This window comes from Equus przewalskii, chromosome 3 (genome assembly GCF_037783145.1).
Source record: "Equus przewalskii isolate Varuska chromosome 3, EquPr2, whole genome shotgun sequence".
Lineage (NCBI taxonomy): Eukaryota > Metazoa > Chordata > Mammalia > Perissodactyla > Equidae > Equus > Equus przewalskii.
This window is the reverse complement of record NC_091833.1, coordinates 105,841,411-105,854,806: the sequence shown is the minus strand read 5'-3', so window position 1 is coordinate 105,854,806 and position 13,396 is coordinate 105,841,411. Positions and strand designations below refer to the sequence as shown.

General features: G+C 42.1%; 1 protein-coding gene across 2 annotated transcripts in view; it reads right to left on the bottom strand.

The window, feature by feature from the left end:
- The window catches only part of FAM184B (family with sequence similarity 184 member B), a 138,830-nt gene that overhangs the window by 45,304 nt on the left and 80,130 nt on the right, over nucleotides 1-13,396 (bottom strand). For both annotated transcript variants that reach the window (XM_070613100.1, XM_070613099.1), the window contains 2 exons: nucleotides 4,740-4,850; nucleotides 370-477 (listed from right to left, as the gene is read on the bottom strand). In XM_070613100.1, coding sequence (XP_070469201.1) covers nucleotides 370-477; nucleotides 4,740-4,850 — 219 coding nt within the window. The remainder of the gene's footprint in view (nucleotides 1-369; nucleotides 478-4,739; nucleotides 4,851-13,396) is intronic.

Sequence of the window (13,396 nt, the reverse complement as noted above, 5' to 3'; positions counted from 1 at the left end):
CGGATATGGAGGGAGGCGGCAAGGGGCATTATTATGACTGCTATGTGTCATCCTGGGCAGGACCAAAGGCCCTGCTCCAGCCAGTGCCCCAGTACCCCAAGCAGGCTGCTCTCAGAGAGGCAGAGAGGATTCATCTGACAAGCCTCGTTCTTTTTCAAACCCCTCGGATAATTTCTCAGAGCTCTATTTTCTATGTGGTTTTTGCAAATGGATTTTGTGGTGATTTTTGTGTGTGTGTGAGGCGTTTTAGCAGCTCTGAGTGGAGAAATAAGAGAGCCCATTGATGTCAGCGTGTGTCGCTGGGGATGCCAAAGTGCTGAAACCGAGAAGAGAAATATCCTTAATTAAAGCAGAAAGTCTAGAGGTTACCTGGGTCTCTAAAATGCTGCAGTGCTGGCAGTCCAATTCCTGGGGCCTTTCCTCGCCTCCTTGGGCATGTACCTTATTCTGTTGGATAAATTCTTCCAGCCTTAAAACCTAAAACAGAAGAACAGAAACACTTGTCCATGAAACAAAGTCCTTTCTCCCAGATGTGGTCATTAATCTGAGAATCCACTCTTCTGGGTCAGTCAGCTCTGGGGACAGTGCCTCATTAGACAAATTCCAAACACGCTTCTGGAAAGGCCATTTCTAATTAGCTACTTGCCTACTCTTTCTAGAAATAGATTATAGTATTCTACACTTTCCTTTAAATTATTTACATATGTACATTTATACTAGAGCTGTAGAGTGGTTTTCATTGGCTTTCATACCATTCCTGGAAGGCCACTCTATTTCTTTCCTCTTTTTTTTTTTTTTGAGGAAGATTGGCCTTCAGCTAACATCTGCTGTCAATCCTCCTCTTTTTGCTGAGGAACATTGGCCCTAAGCTAACATCTGTGCCCATCTTCCTCTACTTTATATGTGGGACGCCCACCACAGCATGGCTTGCCAATCGGTGCCATGTCCACACCCAGGATCCGAACCGGCAAACCCTGGGTTGCCGAAGTGGAGGGCATGAACTTAACCACTACACCTCTGGGCCAGCCCCTCTATCTCTTTTTTTTAAAAAGAATTAGTTGGTAAAGAAAAGGAACAAATATCTAAGAATTATGCCAATAAAATGAAAGAGTGGCTAGAAGATGTTATTAAATTGTACAGCCTTAAGCATGATGATGATTATTAAGCAACTAATTGTGGAGCATCAATGAAATAGACTGGCTTCCCTGCTCTGGACTCTGAGAACAAGGCCAATGACCATAAAGGAAACTCAGACATTGCTAACGAACCTGTGTGGAAAACCTAATACTCTTTAGGGGATGAGGAGAGAGGGGAAAGGGAGAGAGGAAGAGCAAGATGGTAAGATAATAAAGGTCCTTGCCTTCGAGGAGCTGTCATCTTACAGAAGACATAGATATATGTTTATAAGCAACATTTAGTAGACATATGTACAAAATAATAATAGCACCATTAATGGTGTGTTTGCTTGGTGCCAGGCATAGACCTAACTGAGCATTTTACGGTATTAACTCTTTTTAATCCTCACTACCACTACTATGAGAAAGGTACTACCGCAGAGAATTTACAGCAATAAACTCTGCCCAGGGGAGTCCAAGGCAGCTATAGGGGCACTGAAGGATGAATAGGAGTCCGTCAGTGGCAAGGGCAGGAAAAGGCATTCCAGGCAGCAGGAACAGCAGGTGCAATGGTGGAGGAGGGTAGGACGTGTGTGAGGTCTGAAGGAAGGTTCCATCTTGGGGGGCCCAACATGAAGGTGTGGACAGAACAGGGCAGAGTCCTGGGAGGTAGCGGTGGCAAGTTAGGTTGGGGCCAAATTGTGAAAAATATGAGAATTAAAGATTTTAGGGAAGGAGGAGCATGGCCTTGAGCAGATTTGGGTTTGAGAATGCTAGTTCTGGAATTAGCTGGCTTAGGGACAAGGTGGAGGCAGGAAGATATAAGACAAGGCTCTTGCAAGACTCTAGGCGACACCACAGAAGAAGGGCTTCATCAGAATGTCTTCTCAGCTTTACAAAATGAATATTTAAGAAGAAACATTTAAAGATTATGAAACCACTTACATTGCATCGTGCTAAGGCTTATGAAATATTCAAATGAGGCCTGTGCAATTGTTTAGGTAACAACTATAAGTAGGTAAAAAAAAGAGAAGAGTCTAGGTGAGCCATTCTGAGGGTCTTGACCAAGGCAATGGGATAAAGAGAAGAGACGGAACCCAGAGGTTTAACTGTTAGGACCCACAGGACTTGACGACTGATTGGATGCGGTGGTGAGGCAGGGTGGGGACTCTGGGTGAGGATGGGAGAGCAGGAGGGGAGGGTGTGGTTAAGGGTAACTCTTGCATTCCTAACTTTGGTAAGCAGGAGGATGGATAATCACACCATTAAGGCAGCAGAAGTAATGGAGGAGGAAGAGCAGGCCTGAGGCACTTTGTCCATGGTCAACCTCTGGGTCATGCCAAACCGTCTGTAGACGCTCTGCTCCTGAATGATCACTCAGGTCCTGAATGACCCTTAGTCATCAAAGAGGCAGCATGCTGTACTAGAGGCAGCATTAGCATAGCAGTTAGGAGTGGGGTCTTTAGAACTGCATCAGCTGGGTTTGGATCCCGGATCTGCTACCTATTACTTCTGTGATTTTGAGGAAGTGATTTACCTTCTCTGAGCCTCAGTTTTCTCATTTGTAAATCAGAGACAATAATAGTACCTACCTTATACGGTAGGTGAGGATTAAAAGCTATTACATGTAAACTGCTTAGACAGTATCTTAACTAGCATAAGTGCTCAACAAAGGCTCACCACTCACTTGTAGAGAGGCGTTCTAAGGGGCATTCAGAGACATAGTCAGGTGATGGCCCAGGTGTCTCAAGTCAGAAGAACAACTGAGCTGGTCCCACACACAGATGTGGAGCCTCCCTAAGTGGACCAGGTCCAACATGAAGATTGGCAGCACAGCTTAACACGGGGGGAGGAAACGAGGGCAAGTAGGGAGAGTGGGAGGGAGGGATGGAGAAGGGGGCTTCTTTGCTGTGCAGCCCACCTTGGGCTGAGACGGACAGAAGCCTCAACAGCAGAGACTTTCCATTGAGACCTCCCCTCTAGAGCCCCTGATATATCAAGTCTAATGCACAGCATGCTCACATTTTTTTTTAAAAAAATGAAAAACGATTAAAGAAAAACATAATGTGGATACTCATCACTCAGCTGAAGAAAGAAGACACCACAAATACATTTGCAGCCCCTATGGTTCTCCCTGATCCACTGACCTTGCTCCCTTCCAGAAACAGCCACCGGTTCAAATTTGGTTGTATCCTACTCATGTATGTGTCTAGACTGAACTCCATTATATGTATTCTGAAACAATCAACACCGTCTTGCACATGGCCTCTGTGTTCTTCAAAGCTCCCCAGGAAGCTCTGATGTTTGGCCAGGGCTGAGGAACCAATTTCATGGGCTCCTGAGGGCGTGGGAGATGGAGGGCTCACCTGGAGGGTGACGGAGGGCCGGAGAAGCAAGGAAGCCTCTTTACATATTTTTGGTCTAATCAGGCTCAAGAATGAACCCTGGTTCCAGCCTCTTCCACTAGTTCTTCTCCCCAGTAACATGGTCAACAGCTCTTTTAAACCTTTTTTCTCTTTTTTTGAGGAAGATTAGCCCTGAGCCAACTACTGCCAGTCCTTCTCTCTCTCTCTTTTTTTTTTTTTTTTTTGCTGAGGAAGACTGGCCCTGAGCTAACATCCATGCCCATCTTCCTCTACTTTATATGTGGGACACCTACCACAGCATGGGTTCCAAGTGGTGCCATGTCCGCACCCAGGATTCGAACCGGGCAACCCCGGGCTGCCAAGATGCGGAATATGCAAACTTAACCGATATCTGTGTGATCTAGACAGGTGGGCCCATGTAGCAAAATCGGCTGTTTGGCTGGTCCACATCCACTCCCTACCCCTTCCTCCCTTGCCTGCCTCCACCGTGGAGGCCTGACAGCTAAATCCTTGCCTTCTCAGGCTGACACAGATATTCCCAATGGGAGTAGGAGTCAGCTGGGGTTTCTGTGAATGCTTTTGACTTCCTGATGAAGTGGGCTGACCTGGTCAGCACTGCCCCTCCCTGGTTTAAATCTGGACGTGACAACCGGAGTGGGCGATAGACATTTTCAAAGCCTGGGGGAAATCTGAGCTGACTTCTCCATTAGATGCAGCAGGCACAGTGCCTAGGGCTCACAATACTTTTAGGGTCATGAAAATGTTATAATTTCTTTTAAAATCATAAGGAAAAAAATACAGCCTGGCTACATTCATTTTTATACCAATGCAGTCATAAAATATAATTTTTAATATTTTTTTCTGATAAAGGAAACAGCCTGCTAAGGCAAAATTGTCTAACGCCCACAAAAGGGAGAAGCAGCCCGGGAGAAACTGAGACCAAGAGAATCGCAGATTTCCCAGGCCTGACATCTTTCAGCCACAGAATCAACACCAGCAGCCTCCCGCCTCCTTCTTTTATGTGAGACATTAAACGCCTCTTTGTTAAACCTCCATAAATCAGGCTCTCTGTTACTTGCAGCTAAATTTATGTCTCCAGAGACAGGCTTCTTGTCGGGCTGAAGTCCTTTTTCTCTCCAAGGATGCTGAATGTAAGGAGGTCAGGGCAGTTTCCTGAGATTCCTGGCACCTCAGCTAATCAGAAACTGCCAGGGCCCAGAGCCATCGCCCCCGAGCACTGTGTTGATGGGGGACGTACCTCGAGCAGAGAATTCTGGAGCTTCACATTTAGGGCTGCTTTCTCTTCTTCCAGCTGCTTTATTTCATTCTCTGATTTCTTCTTCATTTCCTCCAGCTGTGCTTCCACTTCCTAAATGATGATTAGAAGAGTCAGCCACACAAGGCATGAAAACACGGACAGGACGCTTACGTACTCGCACCCTGCCTTATTCTCAAAGAGGTTCAAAGAAACTTACAAGAGGCAGAAAGTACCGTAAGAAAACATAATGAGATACACGAGAAGGTCAAAACAAAATGTGTTAAATTCACATCCCAAAGTCTGATATATATTGGCGGGCGTGGGAGCAGGGTGGACCCCAGCTTTAAGTTTTGTAGTGTCAAGTAAGAAAAGGGAATGCTCATCACTGACACAATTCTCAGTGTCATATAAAAGTCAAAAAGCCAACTACATTCTCAGATGCAGGGAAATACTAAAAGCAGAAAGAAGTTTCTCCTGTGGTTTTCTCAAAAGCATCTGTACTTTAGTCAAAATGATGAGGTTCACAGGGCTGCTTCCTCCATGGTCCCCCCACAGCCTGACAGCCTCAGCACAAAGCAGATCCAGACAAAGGAACATTCTGGGGACCACATGAATGGCGCAGCCTTTTAGCTGTGTGATTTTCAGTACATTTCCTAATCTCTCTGTGACTCATTGTGCTACTTACATGCCTAGCACAGTTCTGGGTACGTACTAAGGGATCAATAAATGACAAGTACTACCGTTATCCTTATAGATGCCTAGCCTTTCTGATCTAGCTTAATTTCTGGGGAAATTTTGCAAGTGTCTAAAGGAGTGCATGATATATTCTGTTCCTTTTAGCTGAACTTGAGGTAGATAATGGCTTATTCATTCAATAAATATTTATTGAGACCTACCATGTGCCAAGTACTGTTCTCAGAGCTTGAGATAAAAATAGAGACAAAAGCTCTAATCACTAGGAGCTCACATTTGCATAAAGGAGACAGGCAAAAAAGTCAATAGGTATAATGCAGTATAAACTATGAGGGATGGTGACAAGTGCCAAGGAGACATAATAGAGTGGGAAAGGGGGCTATGGAGTGTTAAGGGGGTTGGGTTAAAAGTCTACATAGGTTAGCCAGAGAAGTCCTCGGAGAAAGTGACTTTCAAGTAAAGACCTGGATTAAGTGGGGGCTAGCCAAGAAGACATCTTGGTGCGAGCATTCCAGGGCTTGGCATGTTCTAATGACAGGGATGAGGCCACTGTGGCTGGACTGGAGTAAACGAGTGGGAGAATGGTGGAGATGAGGTTGGAGGGACATGAGGGAGATCATATAAAGCCTCATATGTTATGGTAAAGACTGAAAAGTAAGTTGAAGGCCAATCAACAGTTGGGAAGTGATGTGAATCCAACTTACATTTTAACAAGGTTACTCGGGTTTTTGTCTTGAGGACAGACTGAATGGGGGATGGGGCAAGAGGGGCAACAGGCAGGCTAATGAGGAGGCCACTGCAATAAGGAGGTGAAGGTGCTGGACTGACGGAGCAGTGTGGGTGGCCATGAGTGGTAGAATGCTGGATAGATCTTGAATGCAGACTGCCAGGACTTGCTGAAAAGGGAGGCATCAAGGACAAGACAGGGTTCCTAACCTGAGCAGGGGGAGAACTGTGCTACCATTCACTGAGACGAGGAAGACAGAAGAAGAAGAAGCAGGTTTGGGGACAGTATTGTTTGGGACATGTTGGGTTTGAGACCTCCGTTAGACATCTAAGTAGGCAGCCGGATATTTGGTCTGGAATTTAGGGGAGAGTTCTGGATTGGAGATTTACATCTGGGAGTCATCAGTATACAGAATGGATTAGGCCATGTGTTCGGATGAGAAAAGCTAGAGAGAATATGAAGGAAAATAGGGGAGATTCAAGAACTGACGCCTGGGACACTCCAGCATTTGCTGTCAATGTGAGGTTATAGTATCTGACAGTGATTTGGAATGTAGGTCTTCTGTGCTGTCAATTGATTATGGACCTTTACGCTCTAATTGAGAGTAGATGGACATAATAATAGCAACTGACATGTGCTGGGTACTTTACACAGATCATCTCTTTGATTCTTATGAAAACCCTATGACCTAGGTACTACTGTTAAAGCTCACTATATAGATGAATAAATGAAGCTTAAAGAGGTTAAATGACTTGCTCAAGCTCAAGCAGCCAGGAAGTGAAGAAGTCAAGATTTGAACTCAGGAAGGCTGACTGCTTGGCCTTGCTTCTTCTCTGCTTTCTAAGGAAAATGTGGCACCTAGTACAGACAAATGCCTGACCGAAAGGTCTTCCCACTTCTGTCATAGCAAAGCTGAGGGATTCCCTGTGGCTAGGCCCCACATGCTTCCAAAAGCAGGGTGGAGAAGCTGGAAGTCTAGTCTTCAGGCACTGAAACCCTGTTCTGTTTCCAAGGAGTGAGGTGCACTAGAGCTAACATATGGAAATGTGGGGGGCAAAGGCTTATGTGACAGGGGCTGATCTGGGGTCAAAAGGAAACCTATCATTCATCCATTCAACCAACCAATATTAACTGAATATCTACTATATGCCAAGTATGTAAGGGGCTAGGGATATAGTCAGTGTGTGCTGGTAAATGTTTAACAATTGGCTTTCCAAAAATAAATAAAGAAATAGAAATAATCAGTTTGTAGCATTTGTTGATTTCCATGGTGTAAGTACTCCTGATGTGGTTGATTTCAAGCTACTACAATGATGTCACCGAATATGGAGCTGGGAAGAGATGTGACAACTGCCCTTCAGGAGTCGGTACAAGTTGGCTCCAATACACCCAGGGATGCAGTAGTGAACAAGGCATGCCAGTGTGGAAAACATGCAGTGATTAGGTAATTACTATGAAGCACAGTAGGAGATACGCTAAGGTAGTTATAGGGAGTGCCATGTCCCAGACAACGGCATCAGTAGGCCAAGCAAGGAAAGCTTGTGGGAAGACTGATATATAAACCAAGACTATTAAGATCAGTAAAAACTAGACAGAACTAGATATGTGAGTTTGGCAGTGGTTGAGGGGAGAGTGTTTCCCATCAAGGGAAAGCTATGTATTAAGGCCAAGAAGGAAAACAAGGTGGAATGAATGATGAAATAAAAGACTGGAGGGCAGAGTTAGACAGGGGAGAGATGTGGGATGTAGCATGAGAACCAAAGAGGAGTCAAACCATCTAGGGTCTTATAAACCATGTTAAGGAATTTGAACTACACTGTAAAGATGATAGGGGGCCTTTGGGGAGTTTGAAGCCAATGTTGAGTTTTCAAAGATGGCCCTGGAATGGAGACTGGATTAGATGAAGTGGGGAGATGAAAGGCAGGAAGATCAGTTAGCAGATCAATGCACAGTCCATCAAGAAGTGGTGGGTGACTGAATGAGCGTGGTACCACTGAGGATAGAGGGAAGTGGAGATGTTCCAGGGTCACTGAAGAAGTAGAATGAATTGGCTCGATGGTTGATTGAGTGTGAGGGATGAAAGAGAAGTCAGGTTTGACTCCTGAGTTTCTGACTTGAGCATCTAAAAAGGTGCTGCTACTGATTACCTGATGACATCTTTACACTTTCTGTGGGGTCAAGTCTATGCCAGGCCAGTCGCCCTTGAGTGGACTTTAGCGTTGTCCCTGAGGTCAGACACTTAGAAGAAAAGAGGGATGTGATTAGATTGTAAGAGTCACATGACATGAACACTTAGCACAAGTATACAGTCATGTGTCGCTCTGTGACAGGCATGCATTCTGAGAAATGCATCATTAGGCAATTTCGTCATTGTGCGAACATCATAGAGTGTACTTACAAAAAACTTGACAGTATAGCCTACTACATACCTAGGCTATATGGTACAAATCTTATGGGGCTATCATTGTATATGCAGTCCATTGTTGACCGAAATGTCATGCAGCACATGACTGTAGTCTCTTCAGTAAATTTATGATCCCCTTTTGCAGGGCTTGCTGTTTTGGGGAGTTCATTTTCTAAAGACAATATATAAATTATCCTTTTGTTCCAAACAAATTGAGATGACTTAAGCAACCATCAGAAACAAGGCCATCCCCTCAGCAAAACTTCTGATTTTTTATTTCATTAAGTAACTTCTCATTCACTGAAGCTTTTATTGAACAAGAGTTTTGTTTAACATTCTTCCTGGTACGGACACTAACTCTGTTAAGGCATGCTCACTGTAATAGAAAAGTGAAAACCCCCTGAGAGAAAGATTCTCAGCAAAAAGCAATGGCTATTTCTAATTTTACACAGCCTAACTTTCTAACTTCTAACAGCCTACATATAATCAATCACAGCTTCAGCTGTTGCCTTGACAAATGGACCCAAAGAGAAAAAATTTCCCCACAGATGGAAATAACTGATATCAGCAGTAATTTTTGGCACTAGTAAGCTTCATTTTAGGTGCAGAATAATGTGGTTTACTGTCAGAAAACAAATAGCTCTGAATCACCTGGAGAACACAGGTTAGAAGGAAGCATGCCCAGGTCCAGCTCAGTCCAAAGCTACCTCGAGGATTTCAACAGGAAGCGTTAACATTTTCACAACTCAGGGGAAGAGAAAAAACAACTACAAAGACAAGAACATGAGGAAAAAGGAGACTAATGCTTTCAAATATATAAATTGCTGCATCGCATACCTAGAAGAGGGTTCTGTGGGCCATTAATTTACAGAATTCACAGAGTACTTTCATAAAGTCTGTTCTTACTGATCTCAGAGCATTCAGGGAAACAGGCTTTATTGCATCCATTTCACATTGAGGAATTCCTACAACTGATAAGAGGCAAAAGCAGAACTCACATCTGTTTCCTACTTCCTGGTCTAGACTGTCCACAATTACAAGTGATTTAAGAAAAGATACACGAAGGAGACACTGTGATGGGAACCACAAAGGAGCAACCACAGAAAATTACCAAGCAGAGATTCCAGCTGGTGTTTTAAAAGTAAACATGTTAACTTTTTTCAAAAAGCTAACATAGTATTTGAATGTATTTTCAGTAAAGTTTATGGTGCAGCAGAAAGAGTCAACGAGTACAAAGCCTAAAATGTCACTCAGAGTCAATGATCAGCAATAATACCAACACCAATGAAGACCCCATGAAGGGTCACACTTCAGCTTAACTGGCATGAGAGCAAATGGTACTCTACAATCATCCTAACAAAGCTTAAAAATAAGTCTGGGAAATGGTAAATTTATTTTATCTATATTTTACCACAATAAAAAAAGAAGTCTGGAAAAGATGAAGCTGACTTGCAGTAATTTAACTGCCTGCCAAAACAAAATTCAGCACTCATAAAAGGATGATAACAAAACCCAGACTTTCATTAAGTTAAAATTCTTAATGTGCAGCATCTAATCAAAAATTACCAAGCATGCAAAGAAGCAGGAAAATAAAACTCATAACCAGGAGAAAAACCAGTCAATAGAAAAAGACCCCAAAATGATAGGTAAGAATCCTGAAAGAGCAATTATAAATATGGTCAAGAATTTAAAGGATGGGGCTGGCCCAGTGGTGCAGCGGTTAAGTTCACACGTTCTGCTTCTCAGCAGCCCAGGGTTCACCGGTTCAGATCCTGGGTGTAGACATGGCACCACTTGGAACACCATGCTGTTGTTAGGCATCCCACATATAAAGTAGAGGAAGATGGGCACGGATGTTAGCTCAGGGCCAGGCTTCCTCAGCAAAACAGAGGAGGACTGGCAGTACTTAGCTCAGGGCTAATCTTCCTCAAAAAAAAGAAAAAAGAAGAATTTAAAGGAAAACAAAAACATGGAGGAGAGAAAAGAGAAACTGTAAAGAAAAATCAAATGGAATTTCTAGAGCTAAAAAAAATGATATCTGAAATTTAAAAATGCACCAAATGGGCTTAAAAAAATATCTGATGATGCAGAAAAAAAGGTGAGTGAACTTGAGATACAACAATAGAAACTATTCAAACTTTATCCTAACCATAAAAACAATAGAATGTCTATATTTTTATCAAAGTAGACTTCAGGACAAGGACTATTTCTTAAGAGTCAAGGAGACTGAAAATAAATGAACAGAGCCTCGATGACTTACGGAACAATATCAGAAGGCAGGGACGGAAATGATAATGGCCTTAAAATTTCAAAACTGGAAAAAAACTGTAAACTCACATAGCTAAGATGTCCAATGAACCCCAAGCAGAAAAACACAAAGAAAATCACACTATGGCATATCATAATCAAATTGTGGAAGCCAGTAATAAAGAGAAAATCGTAAAAGCAGTCAGAGAACAAAAAGACACATTATGCACAGAGGAAAAAAGGTAAAAGTGGCTATTAATTTTTCATCTGAAGAAAATACAGACCAAAAAACGTTGAGCAGTATCTTTAAAGTGCTGAAAGAAAAATTACCATTAACCTAGAATACTATATCTAGCAAAATAGCTTTCAAAAATGAAGACAAAATAAAGATATTTTCAGACATATAAAACCTGATAGATTTTGTTGTGAGCAGACTGATACTCCAAGAAACGTTAAAGGTACTTCTTCAGGCTAAAAGAAAATGATACCAGACGGGAGCTGGAATCTACCAAAAGAATAAAGAGTGTAAAAATGGCAAATGGGAACATACAAAAGACTTGTTTTCTCATTTAAAAATTTTCTCTAAAAGATAAATTGAGTGGTTAAGGAAATAGAAAAGCAATGCACTGTTGAGTTTATAACATGTAAAATAAAACATATGACAACAATTGCACAAAGGACAGGAAAGGAGAAATGGAAATGTAAGGTTTGTACAGTGAAGTAATAGATATGTGTGAAGTAATATAATATTATTTGATGGCAGACAGTGATAAATTAAAGACGCTATAAATCCTAGAGCAAACACTAGCACCAGCTCCCTTAAAAAGAGAAAAATAGCTAATAAGTCATTAGCAGAGACAACAAAGGGAATACCAATAAAATATTCAATGAATCAAAAATAAACAGAAAAAGAGGTGAAAAGAAAAGAATAGATGTGACAAAAAAACAGCAAGATGATAAACTTGATGATAATTACATTACATGTAAATGGTCCAAATGACCCTAAAAGTCAGATTGTCAAACTGAATAAAAGAGTAAGACCCAGCTATACCACAAAAGCACTTTGAATAGAAAGACACAGGTAGGTTAAAAGTAAAGGAATGGATTAAAATAATGGATTAAAATAAATCATGCAGCACTAACCATAAAAATAATAGCATATCTATATTTTTATCACAGTAGACTTCAGCACAAGGAACATTTCATAAATGATTAAAGGCCCAAATCATCAAGAAGACATAATAATCCTAAATGTGTATGCACCTAATAAATAATTTTGAATTTCTATAAAGTGAAAACTGATAGAACCAAAAGGAGAAATATAAAAATCGACAATTTAAATTTGAGATTTCAAAGCTTCTCTCTCAGTAATCAACAGAACAAGTAGAGAAAAAAATTAGTAAGGAAATAAAAGACTTGAACAACGCTATCAACCAACTTGACCTAATTATCATCCATGGAACACTCCACCCGACAGCAGCAGACCCGTATTATTTCCAGTGCACACGGACCATCCATCCAGATAGACCATATTTGGGCTATAGAACAAGATGAATAAGTTGAAGAGGAATGAAATTATAGAATCTATTCTTTGACCACAAGGGAATTGAATTACAAATCAATAACAAAAAGATACCTGGAAAGGTCCAGAATATTAAGCAACATATTGTTAAATAATGAAGAGTACTTTCGGAATTGATAGAAATAAAGAGTTGGGGAAAAATTTTGAGGAAATCATTCATATTCACAATTATTATTTAAATTAGAAAGCAGAGGCCTAGAATGGTTTGGGATGAGACTGCTTCCCTGGGTACAGGGCTTCTTACACACTGACTTGGCACCGGTTATTTGCGCGCACATCTTATTTCTCCTATCAGACTATGAGTTCCTTGAAAGCATGGCTCGTTCCTGTATCTTTGCATTGTTCAAAACACAGAGTACACATTCGATAAACAGTAAATACACAGTATATGGATAGTGGCAGGGTGAGGACCTGAAGCCTGCTCTCCAAGGCCCAGGGCAATGTCTATTCTGTTATGCCACAGAGACAGAGTGCAAAAGTTAGTGGCTTTGGAGTCAGGCAGGCCTGGTTCACACCTGACTCTGTCATTTCTGAGCAGTGTGACACTCAAGTTACTTAATTTCCTGGGTTCCTCATGTGTGAAATGGGAAAACAACCCCTATCTACAGGGCTGCAGTGAGGATCAAATCATGGAGTGGAGAGCTTTCCTCCCTTTTGGCATCTGATCCCTCTCTGGACGTCTGGGAAATTCTCCATCTGATACCTAAGAGCCCTCCTCCCACCGCAGAACCTGAAAACGCCAGCCTTACCTTCCCAGACTCCTTTGCAAATAGCGCATGTGACTGAGGCTCCACCAGTTAGACACACCCATCCCAGATTTCCAAGCAGAAGCCACCAATATGTACAGGCAGAGTCACGCAGGATCTGGCAACTGCAGCTTCCAGAGCAGCAGGGCCAGTCATTCTAGAGCAGCACTGACCAACAGAACTTTCCATGATGAGGGAAATATCTAAAATATAATGTAGCTAATGTGTAGAAATCCCTCAGTGCCATGCTATCCAACA